This window comes from Panthera onca, chromosome F1 (assembly GCF_046562875.1).
Source record: "Panthera onca isolate mPanOnc1 chromosome F1, mPanOnc1 haplotype 2, whole genome shotgun sequence".
NCBI lineage: Eukaryota > Metazoa > Chordata > Mammalia > Carnivora > Felidae > Panthera > Panthera onca.
In genome coordinates, this window is record NC_138355.1 from 46,315,724 (window position 1) to 46,337,785 (window position 22,062).

Sequence of the window (22,062 nt, forward strand, 5' to 3'; positions counted from 1 at the left end):
ACTAGAGACTTCAGTGCTTTGGGGGTTCGGTTGCCAAGCACCTACTATGCACTGAGCACCTGGCTGAGCCTGAAGATGGGAAGATAAACACAGCGAAGTCTCTGCTGTTAAGGAGCTGCCTGTTTAACGGGGACAACGGAGGAGTAAACAGATCGTTTAATCAAATGCAGTCAGGGCTCTGGCAGAAGCATCTTCTCAAGAGAATAAGGCATGAGCAAGGTTAATGGAGAAAAAACAAAAACAAAGTTGTATGAAACAAAGGGGGGTGGGGCGCCTGGGTGGCTCAGTCGGTTAAGCGTCTGACTTCAGCTCAGACTTCAGCTCAGGTCGTGATCTCGTGGTCCATGAGTTCGAGCCCCAAGTTGGGCTCTGTGCTGACAGCTCAGAGCCTGGAGCCTGTTTCAGATTCTGTGTCTCCCTCTCTCTGACCCTCCCCCATTCATGCTCTGTCTCTCTCGGTCTCAAAAATAAATAAACATTAAAAAATAATTTTTTTTTAAAAACAAAGGGGGGAAAAGTTGCCTAATTGCTGTTTTATAAACACACTAGCAAATACGCTTTTAATAAAATGTGTGCATGTAGTTTCTTCTTCCAGTAACTCAAGTTTGCAAATTTTGGTGTGATCTTCCCTAGTGATTAAAAAAAAAAAAAAAAAAGTTTACTTCTTTTGAGAGAGGGAGGGAGGGGCAGAGAGAGAGGGAGACAGATAACCCCACATAGGCTCTGCACAGGGCTCAATCTCATGAACTGTGAGATCATGACCTGAACAGAAATCGAGATGCTTAACCCACTGAGCCACCCAGGCGTCCCTTCCCTAGTGATTTTTAATTATAATATTTCAGCACCAAGATTCCCTCCAAGCTGCCATGGAGGGGTGGGGGCACAGAGCAGCCCCACTCAAGGGCAGCCGGGACAACTCCACCCCTGCCTGCTTTACATGTTGAGCTCCTGTGAGGACTACCTTTAAAGGAAGAGAAAATGGCCCTAGACCCAACATAGGTCTAGCCTCTAGCCCTGTTACGAAGACAAAGCAAACCTTGGATACTGACAAATCATGATCCGGAGGGCTCCCTTCCTGGTGTCCTGTAAGTCCTGCCTACAGAGATTTATTGTGCATAAACCTGAAAGAAATAATCTGTGGGTGACAGAGGGATAACTGAAATGTGTTTTTTGTCCTCAAAGGGATCAGGTTCTAGGTGGAAAAACCAAAAACACGCAAGGGAAAAGGTAAATCAAAGTTCATAATCGAATACCAACACAGTGGTACCCATGGGTGCCCCAGGAGTTCGGAAGCAGAGAAGAAAATCACCATTGGTTGGGGGGTGGTAGGCGTTCAGAGAAAGCTTCCTGGAGGAGGTGGAATTCAGAGCGCAAGCTAACGCATAGGCAAGGTCTAGGTAGGCAGGAAGCACGAGGATGGGCATCCTAGGCGAAGACACATCGTGAACAAAGGAAAATGGAGAAGGAACGGAGTAGGCTGGCCACCGCAAAGGATTGCTTTGAGAAGTGGATAGATACAGTTGAACCAGAGAGCCCTAAGATTTCATAGTAAGGTGTAGGCCCCCAGGACCCTTCTTCCTCCAGGATCCTCCCATTCTGGGGCCCGCTGATGCCAATGATGGGTTGCCCCTCGAGGCCGCTGACAGAGGGCGCTCAGTGATGACAGCAGGGCCATCAGGAAGACGAGCCTGACAGTGCAGGCCAAGATGCATTTTGGAAGAAGAGACACCCGCAGGGAGGGAGATGCTGTGGGTTCTTGGCCCTAGTCTCTCCATGAAATGGTCATGAACAGTAGTGAAGGGAAGGCAAGGAGCCCTGGGAGTGCCAGAGTCCCAACTAGGAGCTCAGAGGCCACCAGAGGACCTTGAGAGGTAAATGCAGAGTGGTCAGGAGTGTAGACTCTCCGGTCAGACTGCCTCTGTGCCCTGGACCTGCCACTTACTATAAGCTCTGTTCCCCCGGGCCCTGGCTTTCACGTCGATAAAGTGGAAATATAATAATAGTACCTTCTTCACAGAATTATTGAGGACTGAATTAGTGCATCTCAAGTGTTTAAAACACTATTTTCACTAAGTGCCCACGGGTAAGTGCTCCAAAGTGTGAGTTGTAAGTAAAGCCCCGTTACTATACCAAGGCATTAGGGTCCTATCCCAGGGCTCTTGGTGGGGAGGGGACACAGGTGTGACAGTGTCCCAACCTCATTCAGCGTCCTAGCCCACCTTTCCTCTGGAAGCCAGAGAAACGGAAAGCAGCTTGTCCTCCTGTAAAGAACCATCAGGGATCTGCTCTTCCTCCAAGGAACACTTGAGAGAGAGAGAACGAGAACATGCTGGAGGGGATGGGCTTACAGCGCAGGAGGGGGAGAGGGTTCATTCAGCACCAGGAACACTCACTAAGGAGCAGCCACAGTTAATAAAAGACAAGACAAACCGGGTGGAGAGGGCATGGTGGGAGATCCAGTCCTCTCCCTCAAACCCAGGAAAGGTCAATACCCGTGGCTTAAAGGAGGCTCTGCAGGAGTTTAGGACAGCACAGAAAGATAATCAAGGTGGAAGCAAGAGAAGAAAGAACAAGCAGGAACATAAAACGGAGCAAAGCACGAGGCTAAGGGAGAAGGGAGCCCTAATGGCCTGTATACACGTTTATCGTATCTGCAGGAGGATTTCTAATTTGACCTAGCTTTCCAGCAGCCACGCAAAAATTGTCCATTCCATACTCATAAAATAAAAACAAAATAACTGTTCCAGAGAATTCTATCTGTTCCTGGTACTAAGAAGCGTAGATGTTTCCTGGGGATCCTCTGAGTGTGCAGAGCAATGGGGTGACGGCTGCGGGGCAAGGCTGCAGGTTGGCGGGGGTGGGGGGCGCTCAGCGAAGGGCCCCGGAGGCACCAGGAGCTCTCAGCTTTATCCTGAGGACAGCGGGGGCCAATTTTTATTTCCATAATTTTTAAACCCAATTAATTTTAAACAGTTTCAAGCAGAAGGAAATTATAAGCAAATATAAAGTGAAAATATAATGAAAGTCACACATACCCTTCACTCTGCTTCAATAGCTGTGAACGCTTTGCCTGTCACCAAAGGGCTTTGAGCAGGGGAGTGACATGATGACATTTATGTCTGAGAGAAATGCCTCCAGAAGCTTTGGAGAGAAAGACAGGAGTGGTGCAGGACTGGACATGGGTGTCATTAGGTTGAGGCTGCAGCGAACGTTCATTCATTCATTCGTTCATGCATGCATTCATTCATTCATCCAACAAATATTTCCTGAGTCCTACCACATGCCTGGCAGTGTTCTCAGTGCTGTGGATTTAAAAGTAAATAAAGTAATGGGGTTCCTGCCCTCCTAGAGCTTATGTCCTAGGAGGAGAAAGCAGACAAGCAAGTGAAGCGAACAAGAAAATTTCGGAGTGTGACAATGAGACAGACTGATGTGACAGAGAAGGTCTTGGGGGGGCGGGGGACTAATTCAGCCTGGGTGGTCAGGGAGGGTCAGGCTTGCGTTCCTGCAACAGGAAAGCCAGCTGGCTGCAAGAGTGGGGGAGAGAGGAGACCAGAGGGGCAGGGCGAGAAGGGGTGATGGCTTGGACTGAGGTGGTGGCAGTGGAGGTACAGAGAAGTGCATTTGGGGGGACAGTTAGGAGGGAGAGCCAACAGGACTTGGCGATGGATCAAATGCAGGGGTGTCAGGAATCACTCTCTGGCTCCAATTGAAGGATGATTCCCGGCTCCAATATGTAGGCAGACAAGGGTGCCCTTTACTGAGACAGAGAAGAGGGGTAATGGGCAGAGCTCGGATCCCCAGGGGACCCCCTCACAGCCTTTCAAAGTGAGAGTCTGACAAAGCGAAGCCATTTCTATCACCAGCTCCAGTCAAGAGATCGATTATCCATGCAGCTTCTGGATCAGACGGTTGCCTCAGGAAATTCCACGGGATCACCACCGTCACCCCTAACCCTCCAAAGCTGGTAGTAAGCCACCGCCACTTCGGATCACATAGAGAGTATGGAAGGCTGCTTGCCTGGGCAGTGGACAAGGTGATGGAGATACCACAGCCTCTGGGGGAGGGTGGGAACATTGAGCTGAACCAGAGGGCTATGGTCTCCATGGTGATGTTTCTATCATGATAGCAGGGGTCCTGTGAAGCCACGTCTGTGTCTCACGCCATTTTGGGGCTTGGCTGATCTCAATGCTCCCCATCTCAGGCGGCTATGAGGGCTGAGATTCAAAAGGAGCAGGGTTTTGCTGCTTTTGGAATATGCAGGACTACGCAGGTCTGGCTACAGGGAAGCCCAGCATTAGAATTTCAATCCTGTGACTTTTGCATGGTGCACAGATTAGAAGGGACACAAAAGGTGGCCTGTGAAGACAGTCGGGGCAGGGAGGAGAAAGATGCCCCCCAAAGCAATCTAGACAGGAGACCACCGTGGCTAGGCGGGTGTCTGTTTCTGGAAATGACTTCTCCAACTCTCCTTCGCCCCATTTTTAGCTATTATCAGTCCTTGCAACACCTTGCCCTAGAAGGGCATTTTTTTTTCCAGCTGTCTATTTTTGGGGGGAGGGCAGGGACGGGCATTCGGAGTCATTGTCTGGGAATGAATCCTGGACAGCAGGAGGTTGCTGCTCTCACTCCTCGTCCCCATCACCCCATCATCTGTCACCCAGCGAGGGCCGCGGGCAGCCGGGCTGCGGACTGCCTAATGAAGACAGAGAGGTGGTTCCGGCTGTGCACAGGTGCCGCTTCCCCATTACCAGAGGTGACATTCCGAAACACTCCTCATTACAGAGCAGACATTGGACAGGGCTGGGACACATATTGATGGCAGCAGGGCCAGCCAGCGTCTGTCTCAAATCCCACTGCCCCTGAGAGAGCAAGCGAGAGAGCCAGAAAGGGGCGTCATGAGTGTCAAACGCACAGGCCCCTCACTTTGCAGAGAGAAATTCATTCTTGCGCGCGTTTAGGGCTAAGTCCTTCTCGCCGCTGCCCGCACACCCAAGGGTCCCTATCTTCAGGCACCCCCAGCGCCGGCCAGCTCCTGAAGAACCTTCAGCTCCTCGCGTCCTGGGAAAGGCTGGTGGTGGGAATGGCTGTGGGTGGGTGGGGGCTGGTGCTCGGAATCAGACCTTTATGTGGAATGGGGCCCACGATGTAGCTAGGGGCGATGCAGGCAGGCCAAGGAGAAGAACTTGCAGACTGAGGGCGATCGGGGAGGGCGCAGGGGGAGACCCACAGCCGTGGCGTCTCCTGTGCAGCAGACAGTAAGTGGACAGATCTCCAGCTGGGCTGGGCTGGGCCGCGCGGTCCCCTTCGGGACGGCCGGGAACGGCACACCCGGCCCGCGCCGACGGCTCCCGCTGCCGCCGTAGCTGCGAGCGAAGTGGCTGACGCCGGCGGGGGGGCGGTGGGGGGGGGGCGCGGGCTCCCCGCGCTCGCCGCGGCCCGGACACCCCCGCCCGCCGCTGTGCGCACGCGCGCTCGGCCCCGCCGCCCCCGCCCGCTTCTAAACCCGCAGCAGACGGAACTCGACTTAAAAATAACTATTTTGACAGTTCAGATGTAAATATGTGAACGACGCGTGGGGCTGTTTTTCCTTCACACTTCCCCTCACCCCCTCGCTCCCCTACTCGGCTGAGGCTGAGATGATGGGAGAGCGCCGCCTGCAGGACGCGCCCCAAAATGTAGCGGAGGGCGGGGCGGCGGTGGAAAGTGACCGGTCCGAGAGCACTAGGCCCCTTGCGGGGGGGGGGGGGGGGGGGGGGCGGGGGAGGGGAAGGGGGGAGGAAGAAGGGGGGAGGGGGAGGAGATGGAAGAATCAGAAGTTGGAAGATCCCCAGCTCGCTTTCACCACGCCCCACGACACTGCATTTAGGGGCATCCATATCTATTTCTCGTCTGTTACCGGAGAGAGGAGAAGTTATCTAGGATACAAGTGAGCTAATTTATTAATTCCTGACCTCACCATACGCGTCTTCAATTCAGCTTGAATTGTGTTTACTGAATCTCTATCGTGTTTACCGAATCTCTGGCTCTATCCGGTACCGACACTGTGCCGGACGCAGGGGAAGATGTGAGATATGCAAAACTTTTTGCCATTTGTAACTCTTGTTTCAGGTGACCCTTTGGGTTAACTCATATTTAACCCCTGCTTGGTGCCGGGCCCTGAGCTAAGGAAGCGCTTCAGCACATGCTGTCCTATCGATCCTCACAAAAACTTGTGGGATGGGCGTTATTATCTGCATTTGACATATGCCAAACAAGTTTGGGGAGATTGAGTTCTCCAGGCTACCACAGCCAGGGAAGAGAATTGAAATCAGAATGCGAGTCTGGTGCTGTTTCCCCCAGAGCCAATTGAGAGGAAGGGAGGCAGAGGTCCACCCATCCTACAAGCAGGGAAACCGAGGTCCAGACAGACAAAGACACATGTCTGTCTTACCACCAACAAGCACCTTAGCTGGAGCAGAGCCAGGACAAAAACACAGGAGCTTTAGGATTGCCAGCCCAGGTTTTTGCCAGAGGTTTTCTGACTGTCTCCTTGGAAGGAGGGTAGAGGAAAAGGTAGTTGGAAAGAGAAAGGAAGGAGAAGGGAAAAGGAGGGAGGAGGTCTGGAGCATAAGCAGGCATAGGCTGGGCAGAGCCGTGAGATAGGGGCAGTTCCTTGTCAGACCCCCCAGCTACACCTTTCTTTGTTCCCCTTTTCCCCACCAGGTCGTCCCCAGCCTGATGTACCAGTGATGCTGTGGGGCAAATGCCTGATGACTGCCCAGTCCTTGCCTCCCTCCTGGATTACAAACCCTAGGGGATCAAAGCCTAAAGCAAAAGAGAGGAAGCACTGATGAAATTTCAGGTATCGGACTCTTGGGGAGGAGAGACATTTGGGAGCAACAGGGCTTGCCTGCAACAGAAGAGGCTACGTATAGCTTTTGCTTGCAAGGTCATGGCTGGCTCTGGCTGTGCATATGACTACGGGCAGATGTCTGCAGCTGTTGGCAAGGAGAGAAGGGTCCCTGGGATCTGTGCTTTGAACGGTTTTTTCCTCTTCATCTTTCAAGGCTCAGCTGAAATTCGCCTCCTCTGTGAAGCCTTCCCTGATCCCTCCCCACTTTCCAAACAGCTCCGCTCTCTCAGGTCCCTGCAGCCTTAAAGCACTTTGCTACACTCTTCCTAAGGTTTCTTGCATCCCTCAAGCCTTGGCATGTTGCTTTTTATTAAATTGTGAGTTCCTCAAGGAGCAGAGCAATGTCTGATGTCCCTGTTTCTCCTGCGGCTCCTCCCACGGGACTTTGCACTGAGTCAGGACTCGATCTTGATTGAAAGGCTTGAGTTGACAGCAGTACAGGGCACACTCTCTCCACACAAGGAGGTAAGGACCGGTGCTGACAGCAGAAGGGGTAGGGACAGACGTCCCTGCCGACTCCTGAAGGCTGAAAGGTGTGGGGCACTTGCCTGCCCCAGACCATTTCACAAACACTTACTGAGTGTTTACGTGCTAGGCAGCATGGTAGCCGAACCAGGAGAAGGGGCAGCCACCCCTTTCAGGAGCAGCGAATCCACTGCTCTAAACTATAGATTAGCCTCATCCTGCCCCAAACCACTCCATGCCTATAGGATGCTGGCTTTGGGGTTAGACCTTCTGGTTCTAGCTCTCCGAGCCCCTCTCAGGACCCCTTATTTCAGTGATAATTTGGAATCTCTGTCCCTCCGATCAAAGTGGAGTCATGATATAAGAATTCTTTTTAGGATTTTATTTTTAAGTAATCTCTACACCCAATGTGGGGCTCAGACTTACAACCCCGAGATCAAGAGTCACATGCTCTGCCAACAAAGCCAGCCAGGCACCCCAAAGAATTATTTCAAAAAATACTCTTATTGATGTATAACTCACATACCATATAATAATTCTTATTCTTAATGTGAAGCCATCTTGCAGCATTTTGCTCTCCTTGTAAGTCTGAAACTTCCCATTTGTTCTGTCAATAGTCCTGAGAAGCCCAACTAAAGGTCTTTATTCTGTCTGTAAAAATAAAAGCATTTTTCAGACTATGTGATCCTACTATAATCCCAAACCACCTTCCCTGTTTCCCCACCCCACCTCCTCTAGCCAGCTTGATCCCACTATTTCTCTGAGATTCCAGGAGGCAGGAGCCCTGGATGTATAGGAAGCTCACAGCTCCAGGGGCTCGGTGGGTCTCTCCAAGCCTCCTTTTAAGCCCTGTCACCTCACTTGACTTCCATGACCCTGACTTCCTCCCAGTCTCCAACCTTCCTTCTCTCCCCGGCAGAGTCGGTAGAAATAAATGTTTAGCTTCTGCTGCCGGAACATATCACAGTGCTAAATAAACACGGATGCCCCATCTACCCTGACAACATAATTCATTTACTGCAAAGGGATATAATAAAGTCTGTTTATTACAGCAATTAACAGAGCAGCATTTGCCGGCATGCTTTTCAGAGGCAACCAGAAAAGTGCTTACTCCAGGTGCATAGATTCAGGAAACCATGCAACTTGAGCCAAAATGAAACCAATTAGACGCTTAGTAAATGCATCCCAGCCACCCTAGAAAAATTAGCTATCCTGGAGTCAGTTCAGCTGAGGTAGAATCTCTGTACAGGAGTCCAACACAGTATGAGTGCTACTTTGCTGGGTTTAGACCTGGACCAGTCTCCAGGGTCATGGTCTCGAGGATGTGCATGAAATGGTCCCCCCAACCCAACCACCCCAGCTGCTGGGTTCAAATCTCACTGACGATCAGAACATACAGGTGGGGAACATTAGCACCGTTGACTTTCAGGGTACCACTGGGGTGGAAATGGGGACATAGGGAGAGGACCAGAGGCTGGGCCAGGGAAAAGGGACAGAGTATGATCAGCTCTAAGAAATCCTTTCCTCAAACCCCAACTTCAAGAGCATTGTCAAAATTTAAGACCTCAAGCACCTGGAGAGAAACATGGCTGTATGTGGGGGTGGGTCGGAAGGAGAGGAACCCAGGAATCTGCTTTCCAGCCTGGAGGATGTATGCTAACTTGCTTTGGGTACAAAGACTGGACAAAGACATGAAGTCAAATTGCCCTAGTTCTTTGGTGGAGGGGCAGAGGCGAAGGGAAGTACCGGTTTAGATTTCCCAGTGATGGTAAGTGTATCTGATTGTTAATTAATCAAACTTAGCTCTCCAGCCCTTTCAAGGGACCGGGGGTTGGCCTGTACCAACAGGACATTCGTTGGAACCAGGTCTGATTTTCCCAAGAGGAGCAGCAGCCACCACCCCCCGCCCCGCCCCCCCGACCAATGTCATAGCCGTGTAGGAAAAACTCATCTAGAATGGCAGCTCTTTCTTTATCCTCTGGAGCAGCCTCTCAGGTAGACCATGGGGAGTTTTGATCTCCCTGAAAATATGAAACAGAGCTCCTAAGCCAGCTCGAAACCCAACGGCTCACAAGTGCAGAGGCAAACCACCGCCAATTCCCCTGGTTGAGGCGTGCATGACCCAGTGGGTTCCCCCTTTCCTCCATTACTCTTTTTTCTTCTCAGGCCTCTGGGAGAAGATGCGGCATTGAAGGATGAGGGCAGAAGCCCGCCTGGCCTCTCTGGAACAGAGAAAGTCAGAGCTTTGAGCATCATGAACAACGGGATAAAAATAGCAGCGTTGCCATGGCAACGGAGGCTAGGAGAGTCCTGAGGATCTGGCTGGGTCCTGCCATCTCCCCTGCAGCCTTCCTCCCGCCTGTCTGATGGAACACAGGAATGACTGAGGGAGGAGGACAGGCTGCCCGAGAAGGGCGGGGAGACAGACCAGTAGCCCACTAGGAAACCCTTGAACTTCAGAGCCACGAGTTGCTGTCGAGGTGCCCAGCTTTGGGGGCTCCGGGCTTTTGGAATGCCTTCCTCAGGATAACGAGTTCCTCCAGGGATGGGCTGGGTAGTTCCCCCAACCTCACCCTCCTGGCGGATGGTCCTGGCTTCCCTGTGGATAGCCAAGGTTTCTGTTTCTTCTTCGTGATCTGTGGCTCTGATCCTACAGGAATTTACAGAAGGGAACCCAGACTGGACTGGCCACACAGCCCAACACAGTAGGCACTGACCTAGGGGGTATGGCCTGGGGAATAGAGGACTCACTCGGACCAGCCCGCCCCCTGCTCCTAGCTTTTTTAGCCACGTAGGCTTAGGATGCTGTTTGTATTGGGAACAGGGTGATGGTGGTGACAGCTCTCTCATGCTCTTGCTTTTGTGTCAGAGGGATGGAGCGTTTGTTCTTTGAGAGAACAGATTCTGGTTCTTGGTTTTGATGGTGTTGTCAGCCCCGTCACCTGCTGGGCACAGCAGCCACCTCCAGGGTGGACACCAGGCTTTCTGGATCAGCCTGCCGGGAGCCCCCCAAATGCAGCAGCCAGAAGTTTCCTTCTCTGGTGAAAGCCCATCTTCATCGTTGTAAACCAAGTGTTTGCCTCCAAAAGTTCAAGCTCATCTAGGCACATCTGATACAAAGTGCCCTTGTAATGAGTGCCTTCCTATGAGGTGGGGAGGAAATGAGTCTTCTTACCACCTTTTATAGAGTCCGGGAGAGAGGAGGCAAGTTACTGAGGTCAGGAGCCAGCCATGGTGGAGCACTGGGAACCTGCGGGTGGCAGCTGTCCATCCAACGGCGGCCAGTCATCAGCCCATCCCACCACGGGCACATCCCAACCCACCGGAGAAATGCACATTCATTCTGCAGGCCGGGCAGATTGCAGCCTGACTTCCCCTTGCAGAAGGCAAGGTAGTGAGGTGGGGTGGCTCGAGCAGCTTGGAGACGGGCTCACCAGCAGCTGGGTAGAGGGGAGCCCATGGGTTACAGAGCCAGGGCCCCGAGCTGGTCCTCTGAGATCCCATCTGCCAGGGGTGGAGTGTGTGTGTGTAAGAGAATGTGCACAAAAGCGGCACCTGAGGTGGCCTAGACAGGCCCGGCTGCAGGAAGGAGGAGAGGCAGAACTGCTTGGGGCCCTGGGGGAGGGTTCGAGCGGAAGCTATGGGTGCCTTGGCTGTCCCTGTCACCACCCCCGCCATTGCCTAGACCTGCCATACGGCTTCCACCTGCCCTCCCCACACGGAGCTGCAGACACGGAGCCCAGGAGACTACAACCCCTGTGCCTCCTCAGCCCTGAGCCCCACTGAGGCTCGACTGCCCAGGGCCACAGAGTCCTGGCCTCTGATGGGGGGTACTTAGAGGACGTTGGTGGGAGGAGACTGAGTCCCAGAAATAGGACATGATTAGCCTAAGATCACACTGTCATCAGTGTCTAAGCAGCAGGGCCGGAACCCAGGAGATCTGGTTCCCAGCTCAATGCCCTTTGCATCCACTGTGGTACTTCGTGCATATTTCAGTTAAATTATTGCTCTTTTTATTTGTTTCAAAAATAACAATCTCTGTATATATTTCTGTTGACTCCTGCAACATCCAAAAAGCCCTTCCCTGGGAGTGGAGAAGGAAATGATATTCTACTAAAATAAAATAAAATAAAATAAAAGACTTCAAGAAGCCCTTTGGGGTCCCCAGGGCCCGGCCCCAGACAACATTCGAGTCACAAGAACCTCATGCACCCCTCACGTTTCTTTATCCCCCATTCAACAGCCCGCAACACAAGAGGGGAAAACTGAGGCCCAGAGCCTCCCGCCCTCCAGCAAGGACTCAGTGCCACACAGCAAGAAGGAGAGGCCCGCCTCATTCCAGAACCATCGACTCTTGTGCCCCCTTCCTCCACCCAGGAGTTCCCGTCCCCCTCCTCAAGGTAGAGTCTGGGAGATAACTGTGGGGTGGAGGGAATTAGGAACGGGGAGGGCAAAATGGTCCAACCTGTCCTCTGGGGAGGAGCCTCAGGGCAGGGCAATAAACGGGGTGGCCAGACCTCGATGCCCCAAAAGAAACAGAAGAAAGAGAAGCCTGGACTGTGAGCCAGAGGCCTGGGGCGCACGGTCTGTGGACACGAGGGCTGCTTCTGCATTTTTGGATGAAACCTCTCCCCTGGGCTCACCCAGAGGCAGACGGGCAGGAACAGGTCTCCAGATCGGCTCCAGGCGCTGAGAGGAGCCAAGTCACCATTTCCCTGAGAAGGAGACCGAGGGAGGGACGGTGGGACGAGGGGTGGGTATGGCTCAAAGCTGTTGCCGCCTCCTACTCAGCAAGGCATTTGCCCCCACCTTCACCCTGGATGAAGGAGGGGCCACGGGCTGCTGTCTGCAGGCACGGCTAGCCCTCCACTCAGACCAGTGATGCCCTGACCTTGGGACCTCTCCCATGCTCCCCTAGCAGGGGCTCCAGATATCCGGTATCCCTTTGGAGTCAAAGGAGTTCTCCCCGGGGGAAGAAGCTCTCTGGACGGGCTTACTGCCAGACCCCTGCAGCAGACATCGCTGCCGAGCCCCGAGAGGTACGCAGGGGCAAAACCCTCCTTCGCCACCTCTCCTGACCTTTCCTCCGGGTGAGCCCATGTGGTCAGGACCTAACACCCAACACCTCTGAGGTTCCAGGGATACAATTTCATCCTCCACCGCAAGAGTGGCTTCTCTAAGCCTGCAGCCTCACAGGCCACCGCTAGGGACACACATGCCCTCCAGGCGGGCTCCCCTGCCGCCTGATCAAGGTACCCTTGAAAGCGTTTTCTGCCCATCTCTGCTTCTTCCAAGGCCTCTACCGTCCAAGAGGCCAAAGAACCGGGGAGCTTTTCCTCTGTCCCTTGTGACCCCACTGGCCTTTATTGCTGTTTCCTTGAGGGAAGGACTTCTGTTTATAGTTCTTTGGATATAAAAGGAACTAACAGATTGTACAGGTCTGGGGCTGGGTGCTAGGGGCAAAGGAGGTGGTTGGAGGATGGGAGGAGAGGGATCCTAAGCGGTGCTCTGGCTTCACAAAGATGACCTGTCTCCCACCAAATCTGCCGGAAGCTCAGGAAATGCCCCTGAGCATGGGGCATGAGCTGGACAGGCAAAGAAAAGCTGCGAGGACGGGATGTGCCTTTGCTTCTCCCAGGTTCCGGATGAACCAGCGCAGGTGGTCGTCTGCCCTCCCCGACTGCCCAGAGAGGCACATTCCAAGGAAAAGGGCACACAGCCCCACCTTCCGTCCTGGGATCCTGACCTCCTCTCCCTAGCCCACCTGTTAACTGTCAGAAAGAATATTCTGTCCCTGGAGGCTACCGGGCATCTGACTCTGTTCCTGGGCTGACCTGTTCTGTGCTGAAGGAGAGGGCAGACTTGCTAAAGTTACTGAATCTGCCCAAAGTGTCTCTGCCACTGCCATTGCTGCCCGTGTGACCCTCTAGCACCCGAGAGGTTCGGGCACTGTGACAGAAGGGTAAGTTAGATCACATGGGAGGAGGGAGGAGGGAAGGAAGGAAGAAGGAAAGGGGGTTTTGTCTGCTTCTTACCGGCTGGAAATAGGCTGGGAGAGGGGGCTGAGACTGACCCTGGAAGATTGAGGGGAGTGGAGAGATTAGGGGGAAAAGGCGAGGCAGGTCCTAGAGGGTCCCTCTACCCTGTTTCCCCCAAAGGCACAACATGCAAGCCCTTCCCTCTCTATGGCTTCTGAGAAGAGAAAGTAGAGGCAGGTGGGCAAGGCGAGGAGACAGGAGAATAAAGGGAGGACACGGCACAGTCCAGGAAGGGGGCCCCACAGTCTGGTCCTGGATGACAGTTCCCAAGAAGGGGAGTCGGGGCCTGGGAAACAGGCCCCCACATCCGTGCTGCTGCAAGGAGGTGTGCCAGGGGTCAGAGGGTCTGCGAGGCCAGGCCTGGAGAGAAAGCTGCCTTCTGGAGTGCGGGAGAGGGAGGCGCCCAGGGGACACCGAGCTGGCCTCCTGCCACGAGGATGTTGCCTGCCTCTCCCTGTCCTGACTCTGCCATCCGACTCCCAACCCGGCTGCCCGCCTTGGTCCTGGCTCCACCTGGCCCAGGAGAATGCTGGGAGGGGACAGGAAAGGACCCCTCTCTCAGGGATGCTCCTCCGGAGAGGCTCCTGCCTCAAGTCCCGGGCTCCCAGGAGAGACTGCATCCTGGCTTTGGAGGGGGGATCCTCTTACACCTCCACTCGGCCCGGCCTGCCTGAGGCCTCCCCCGGCGTGGGGGCTGCCGGGAGGTCCAGTTTCCTATCCAGGAGCAGCGCTCCTAGCCCACCAAGGCGGCACATCCCTCAGCCGAAGAGTCACCCTGAGTGGAGGGCTTGGAGCCCTGAGGGCAGGAAAGAAGTTTCACTCCTGGGGCTGCTCCGAGGCTTCTCGGCCAGGAGGGTCCTTCCAGAGGTGGGCGCGCCCTCAGGTCTGGAACCTGCTGGAGGCTGCAGAAGGGGCCCCGGTCCAGCTCACACAGCCGTTTCCCGCTCTCTGTGAACTTCCTCCTTCTTCCTCTTCATCTTGCAGAAGCCGTGGAGGCCACAGAAGCAGGCAAAAGTGAACTGGGGCATGCCCTGGGCCAGGGTGGGGGGATGCTCACCGGAGAAGATCTGCAGGGAGAGGCAGGGGAGGAAGAGGGGCAGGAGGGAGGCAAGAGAGAGAGAGAGAGAGAGAGAGAGAGAGAGAGATGCAAGCTGGGGTTAACGTTCCCAGAGCCCTCCGGATCTGGCCAGCCACCACCACTCCCTGAGCCTGCCAGGCCCTGCCAAACCTCTCACACAGGTTGGGGGGGTGGGGGTGGGGGTGGGGGTGGGGGTGGGACAGGCATCAAACAAACAGCCTCTGTGAAAAGTTCAGCATTTCCGGATCTCTGTGGAGCTGATGTCATTCCTCAAATCGGAGCCTGGGTGAGTCCTGGGTGGGGAAGAGGGAGCCCCAGCTACTGCTGCCTTTGTTCCTCTCCTGCCCGCTCTGCCTCACCCCACCACCACACACCTGTGGTTGGGGAACAGGAAGCAAGCCGGCCCAAAGGAAGCTCCGTGCCACCTGACCCGGGTTAGGGGTGGGGGCTTCCACTTGCTCCTCTAGGTCACACAGTCCAATGATCCAAATGCGGGACTTTGGGGGCACCTGGGTGGCTCAGTCGGTTAAGCGTCCAACTTCAGCTCAGGTCACGATCTCGCGGTCCGTGAGTTCGAGCCCCGCGTCGGGCTCTGGGCTGATGGCTCAGAGCCTGGAGCCTGCTTCTGATTCTGTGTCTCCCTTTCTCTCTGCCCCTCCCCGTTCATGCTCTGTCTCTCTCTGTCTCAGAAATAAATAAAAACGTTAAAAAACAAACAAACAAATAAACAAATGTGGGACTTTGTAGGCCTGCATCCAACAGCCTTGACCTTGACACCTGGAACTGAGTCACGGGGTCCCCCCCTTTCCTCGCAGCCCCCATCTGCTTAATACCCTTCAGGAAACCTATAGAAAACAGAATGGACTTTCTTTGCTCAGAGCAGCACAAATCCCGGTCCTCCTCGTGCAGAGAACAGACAGCGGAGAATTCTTTTAGCCAACAGGCTATTTTATTGAGCAGCTATGCTGGGCAACGGGGTGGGGAGGTAGGTACATAAGGGTAAAGATATAGTTTCTTCCCTGGCAGGAAAGGCTGAGATAGAGGCTGAGGCTGGGTTCGCCCCGGCTCGGCATGTTATCTCCACTCCCGGCTGACACGGTGCCCGGGCACCCAGCACTGGAGGCGGGCGCTCCTCTGGGAGCGGGGGCAGTCTGGCTAGGGCTGGGAGCAGGCTTCAGGAGGTGGGTGCCCACCCTGCAGAGTCCTCCAGCTCGCTTCTCTGCCCTTCCTCTGCCCCTAGCCTGCCCTGGAGGGAGCAGATGTATACTCAAGTCGGCCGAAGCAGAGCAGCTGGGCACCAAGACAGCACTTTGCGTGGAGGTCAGGCTCCCATCCTAGGCCTGGTTTGGATCATTTTTCTCTTTAGGAAGAATTTGGGGGGCAGCCCAAATGCTGAGAGGAAGGAGGGAGGTGTGGGGCTATGCCGAAGTCAGGAATCAGGAAGCGTGAGGGATGTCCCCGGCCCGGCCCTGCATCGGGTGGTCCCCCTGTATTTGAGGAACCTGGCAAGGCCCAGGCGACGGCTCTCTGGACAGTTCCACAGGTTTGGCCAACATTGCTCCTTTGGACAAACTTCGCGTTTTCGCAGGCCGAGCAGAGGGCCCCGGCTGGCAGGCCCTCACCAAGCGCGGTGCCCACAGTGGAGCCGGGTCCTATCAGGATTCTCCCCTCCCTTACCCTCCAAGTGTCCTGGTAATACAGCTAATGACTGTAATTAATAGGTGCAGTGCATTTCCAATGGCCAGCTGGGTGGGCAGGAGGCCCAGCCTGAGTCAGCATGGGTAGGTAGACTGGCCATTTAATCACCCGATTTCCAGCATCCTCCACATACCCACTCTCCTGGAGTATATATAGAGAGCAGAGAGCAATCTCCAGGATATATATAGACAGAGCCGGGACGCAACGACCGTATTTCTAGATCTATCTCCTGCAGCTATCTCTGGATCCCTCCCGTGACAAACCTAGAGAGACTGGGATCTAAACTGGGGCTTAGATGGCCTGGGCTCTATTCTTGGCTCTGACGCCGGCATGCTGTGTCACCCTGGCAAGTGGCCGTGCCTCTCTGGGCTTTCACTTCCTCATCTCAGTGTACCAAGGGGTTACCTAAAGGGCCAGAAGGGCACTAGAAATCCTGGTCTGATCAGGAAGACGGGAGGGAGAACAGGTGGGTTTCCTTGTAGTCAGTAATTGTAATGCATCCACTTCCTTTGCTTAGGGGGATGTATGTCAAGGGTACTATCGACACAGCATTTCCTCTACAGGAAAAAATACGTGGGGAGAAGTCAGTAGGCCCAACAAAGCTGATCTGGGGAAGGAATTCGTAGTTGAAACAAGCCAGGCAAGTCGCTTTGACCATGACTCTCCCACCCCAAGTCTGGGTCCAGGCGCAGCTCAGGGTCTCTGGCCCCAAGGTGCATAGATCCTCTTTTCTCCCTACCATACTTCCCCTCTAATGTCTGCTCTTTCCAAAAAAACAGTAAAAGTGGGGGTGCCTGGGTGGTTCAGTTGGTTAAGCATCCAACTCTTGACTTCCGCTCAGGTCACGATCTCACGGTTCGTGGGTCCGAGCCCAGAGTCAGGCTCTGCACTGAACAGTGTGGAGCCTGCTGAGGATTCTCTCTCTCCCTCCCTCGCTTGTGCACATGCACGCGCATGTTCTCTCTCTCTCTCAAAATAAGTAAATACACTTCAAAAAAATCTTTTAGAAAACCCCAGCAAAGTGTACCCCCTGAAGTGACCGTTCCTCCCCAAGGTCCTTTAGGAGAGATGAGAAAATCCTGCCTTTTTTGCTAACTGTGGGGAAGTTTGGGGCTAGAGGTTGGAGGAACCAGGACCTACACATCAGAGTTTCCAGAGGGTTGGATGAAGCCAATATATATATCTTTGATATATAAAGTGCTCTGATTGTCCTCTGCCTTCCCTACCAGGGCCCGACAAGGTCGTCTTCCCTATAAGGAGTGGGACTCCAAGCCCTGAAAGCAGTCTGGGCTCTGTGCATGATACAGGTCCCTGGGACGGTCCCCAAAGTGGGGAGCTGTGGAGTAGAGAACACCTTCCCATTCCAGGGTTATCTCTCCTGCTCGGGGTCCCACTCAGCCTTCAGGATCCCTCTGCGATGCTGGCAGGTACCTGGGGAGCTGTCGGGGCTGTGCCTCCACGTCTCTCTCTGCTTTGCCCACACTGCCTTGATCCCTTCACACTTTGCAGAGTGTCTCAGCACCAACAGGAGGGCTTCCTGGAAAAGGTAGGTCCTGATGAACTTCCTCCTGCTCTGTCTACTTGAGGAGAAAGGGTTTTGAGTGTCTGAAATGGGCAGAGTGCAGAGTTTCAATGAAGCAAGTGGACCAGCGCCTGGAGGCAGCCCCTACTTATCTGTGTTCATGATGGAAACTTCCCCTCCCATCCTGCAGCTTCCCCTCCGGCCTCAGCTTCCGTGCCTCTAGCCCAGGAGAGGCTAAGGGATAGAAAGATGGCCCCCATCAACTCAGCATAGGAAGGAAAGGAAGGTGGACACCGGACAGACCCCCCCGCTAACTCACAGTTGGCTGCATCTGACTGCAAGCTGGTGGCTTGGATGTATTCCCCATCCTCCTCTCTGGCCTTTGTCCCCAGCTCAGATCTGAGATGATCTGGGGTATGGAGGCGAGAAAGAGGCTCTGCTTGGCCAGCTCTGTGGGAGCCGAGCTGAGGTGTGAACCCACAGCTCATCATCCCCAACCACCAGGGGGTTCCCAGCCTTCCTGTTGACCCCTTCCCCTGTCCCTCAACCCTGCTTCTCCTTTCTATACCAGGCACCCTCCCGGGGGGGGGGGGGGGGGGGCCCAGCCCTAGTACGTCCAGCCAAACTGGGGCAGTGGGTCAGAGACGGCTTGAACACGTTGGAGGGACCAAGAGAGAGAGGGTCCCAGAGCAATCTAGACACTAGGGGAGGAGACAGCCACGGCTTCATGCTGGCAGACCAGGAACTCCTAAGTGCCTCGGATTTGGGCAATGTCCTCCACCAAAGTGGACGGCAGTGTGGGCTGGAAGGGTAGGGAGATATTTACAAGTGTTGGGACATGCCTGGAATCCTCTGCCAAACAAAAAAGAAGGGAGAGAGAGGTCTTCCCTCCCACCCCCCTCACCTCACCTCCCAAAGCAGAAGCAGAGTGGCGGCGGAGAAGGCGCCCCCCAGCCTCACTCTGCCCCACCCCCACCCCAGGTAAAGGGCAAAGGAGAAGTGGCCCAGCGCGCCTCCAGAACAATGCTGAACCCCCGCCCCCTCCCCAGCGCCCCTTAGCACCGCGCCTCAGTAATTAAAATATGAATTCACCTTCCCTCCCCGAGCCATTCATCACTGCGAAGGAAAGCAGCTGCGGCTTAGGAGACCGGATTTGGGGGATTAGCTCGGGCGGTGGAGCAGACACACCAGGAGAAAGAATTAAAAAGGAAGGGGGTGAATTGGGTTTTCTCTCCCCACCTCCTCCCTCTCCCTCCTGCTGCCACCGAGCCTCACACCCCACCCCTTCCCCCAAAGCCTGGCCTCTGCAGGTTTCTGGGAACTGTAGTCCCCAAGACGTTGTTGATAAACAGGCAGGCCAGGGGTGGGTGGTGGCACAAACTACAGATCCCAGGACTTCTTCCCGGAGTTGGCAGAGGCGAAGCTGGGCACAGGCCTCCGGTCTGGGAGAAGCCCTCATTCTCCTTGGAGGTTAACTCCTTCTTGGCCTGCTTGAGACTGACTTCCAGCCTCTGGCTGACTGAACTCCTTGGAATCTGGAGCCAAGGTCCTCTCTGCCTTTGAGGGCTTCCGGGCCAGCCCCCCCTCATTTCTCGCTTGCCCACCTATGGAGAAAGCGGGGACGCTCCTCCCACCTTTCCGAGACTTCTAGGACAAACAGGCATTCACCGATGCTTCCGGGGGACTCAGGCGCCATGGGAGCTGGAAGGGTCAGAGCACTAACAGTCTTGACGTGTTTTTATGCCCTGGGCCTTCCAGGAGGCCCACCGCTTGGCAGAGGCTGGCCTATCTAAAGAGTCATCGGAAGCATGACTAGGGTCTTCAGCTTAACATTCAGCAGAAGCTGGGAACGCGGCGGTCCAGGCCATCCGTGCTAGAAGGTCTTCCAGAGGCCAATGGTCCGTGCTATCCCCTTCTAATGATGGGACAGAGATTTTTTCTTTCAACAGTCTGCGCTTAAAAGGAGCAGACTTTTAGCAGTGAAACTCCACTTCCACTAAAAACAGGGCAAATACAACCGGAGAGATTCACTTGAATCTGTGTTGTTAAGTGTGGGCCCACTCTCTCAAAGGGGGAGGGCTTATGCTGGGGTAGCTCTGAGGACTGTGAAAAAGACTGAGGTTCAGAATATTTTTGGTTTCAGCTGTCTGCAGGCAGGGAACAGGATAGATGCAGCCCTCTGATCCGTGAATCCTCCAGGGAGAAAGGGCATGAGGCCAGCTTGCCTATTCAATGCAGTTTAACAATTATGTGAAACATATAATTACATATCTCTGCCAGGCCTGCACCACTGGCAGTGGCCAAGAGGCAAAGAACAGAGAGAAGCTGCAACCTTGTAACCCCAGAAGCACCCTAGGCCCAGGCCCAGGAAGGGTGGGCTTGCTCTGTGTCCCTGTTTGTGGCAACTTACTGCTTTTACCCCACCCGCCTTTTCTCCCAGTTCACAATTCATTCGACAAACGTGTGCCCAGCAGCGGCTCCTCAGAGCCTTGCCTTGCGGGAGCTTTTCGGAGGTAAAATCTGGCATGGTCCCCTGTTCCCTTCCTCTAGGCCCAGCCCATTGCGGGGGACTCCCTGGCAAACCGTGCAACAGGATTCCTGTGAGGGACCCAGTTGCAGAGACAGGAAGGGGGCGCTGTTCCAACCTGACTTGCCCATTAGATCCGGAAGCTAAGGGGAGCAAGTCGGGTGCCTGGATGTCCTCGCACAGAGGAAGGAACAGAGGATAGGCTCATTCGGAGCCAGGGGCAGCTGGATGAGGAGGGAGGTGGGGAAAGGTGGTAGCCACCTCTGATCTCTGGGCAAGAGGACCCAGAGGGAAAGTGAGAACGCCCGGCAAGTCTCATCCCTGTTCCTTGCACCACCGAAGCTGGGGCGAGAGGGGAAGTGGCTTGGAGCAGCCCCAGCAAAAACCCAGCTGGCTTGGGCTTTCTCTTTGCTTCTCCTATTGTTTTGATTTTCTCCCCCTCTGCTGTTGCTGGAAAAGGAAAACCAGCGATGGACGAAGGATGGTTAGAGTTGGGCCACGGAGCCAGTTTGTGGACATGCATCCAGCACTTTCCAGCTTCCAGAGTGCTCTCCCATGCCAACTTGTTGGCTCTCCCCACATCCAGCACGATGTGGTAAGAATCCAGGTTCAAATCACTGCCTCTGCCCCTTACTAGCCCTATGAACTTGGGCTCGTTTCTTGGCTCCCTTCTGCCTCAGATCTCCCAAAGTAAAATGGGATAATCACAGTACTTTGTTCTTAAGAGTTGTTTCCAGGATTAAATGAGCACAGGTAAGACGGATAGAATCTTGCCTGGCACAGAGCCAACACTAGGCGAATGCTGGCCAGGGAGATGAAGGGCTCCGAGACATTGTAAGTAACTTGCCTCCTGGTTCTCAACACCAACTACCGTACCCTCTGATTCTTTAGTGGTCTGTCTTAGACAGACTGGGGGGCTTGGAGGGGAGGCGAGGGTGCTTCCACGGCTGCTCCAGCCAGATTGCCCGCCGTATTTCCATCAGCTGGAGCCTTCCAGGAGGGCTGGGATGGAGTTAGGCAGATGCAGATCTGCATGGGAGTTAGGGGGTAGGACAGGAACGGGAGAGGGAGAACAGGCCTGGGAAGTCGGGCAAGGTAAGTGGCAGACGGTGCGGGATAGGGAGAGGAGGTACTTGTTCCCAGATCCAGGGAGAGGGTGACAAATGCCAGGATGGGGTAGCAGACCAGGCGCTAGCAACCCCAGACTCCATCTCGCAGCCCACGGGGAGAGGCTGCCTTCCTAGTTTCACGCTACTGAACCTCCTCTCCCTGAGTGGCCGGCCTGAGTTCTCCCGTTTCAACCACTGAGAAGTCCCGAGATCTCTCTTACACAGAGAAGGCTGTGGATTCCGAGCTGACCACAGAGAAGTGAGCAAGGCCGAGAAGCACAGGCTGTCCTGGGGGCACTGAGTGAAGGCCGGAGGGCTGTGTGGTCCCATGCCCTTGACTCCAGCCCCCAAATCTCTGAGCATGAGCCAGTCCTCAATAACATGGCAAGGGGGTGGGGGGAGGAAACCAACTTACAGACCTCAGCACCCCCTGAATGTGTCTCCATCCTCAGAAGGAATCTCCCTCTGGAATCACCAGTTCAGCCTCTTCATTTCGGAGTGAGAGACCAGGCCCAGAGAGGGGAAGTGACTTGGCCCAGCTCACACAGCCTTGGCCCCAGACCCCAGGTTACCAGATCCCCTGCAGGCCCCATCCCCAAGTGGAAACCTCTCCTGGTGCCCCCTTTGTGGCTGGCTCCCAGCCTGGTCCTGTGGGGAGGGAGGTGCAGATCTCAGAAGGAGCACGCCCCTCACTGTAGCCCATGGCTTTTAGCCCTACATGAATTAGAAA

At 54.6% G+C, this 22,062-nt stretch overlaps 1 protein-coding gene across 3 annotated transcripts; it reads right to left on the reverse strand.

The window, feature by feature from the left end:
- Positions 1–11,339: 11,339 nt before the first annotated feature.
- BLACAT1 (BLACAT1 overlapping LEMD1 locus) lies at positions 11,340–18,974 on the reverse strand. Of its 3 annotated transcripts, XM_078440564.2 has the most exons (3): positions 18,789–18,974; positions 17,606–17,751; positions 11,340–14,465 (listed from the first exon to the last, which is right to left on the reverse strand). In XM_078440564.2, the coding sequence occupies exon 3, from the start codon at positions 14,424–14,426 to the stop codon at positions 14,325–14,327; it is 102 nt and encodes a 33-aa protein (XP_078296690.1). In that variant the 5' UTR covers positions 14,427–14,465; positions 17,606–17,751; positions 18,789–18,974; the 3' UTR covers positions 11,340–14,324. The 3 variants fall into 3 exon arrangements, 2 of the variants coding, with proteins under 2 accessions (XP_078296690.1, XP_060500257.3); XM_060644274.3 differs by lacking the exon at positions 17,606–17,751; XR_009613676.3 differs by lacking the exon at positions 11,340–14,465 and having other exon boundaries at positions 15,280–17,711.
- Between the last annotated feature and the right edge of the window lie 3,088 nt (positions 18,975–22,062).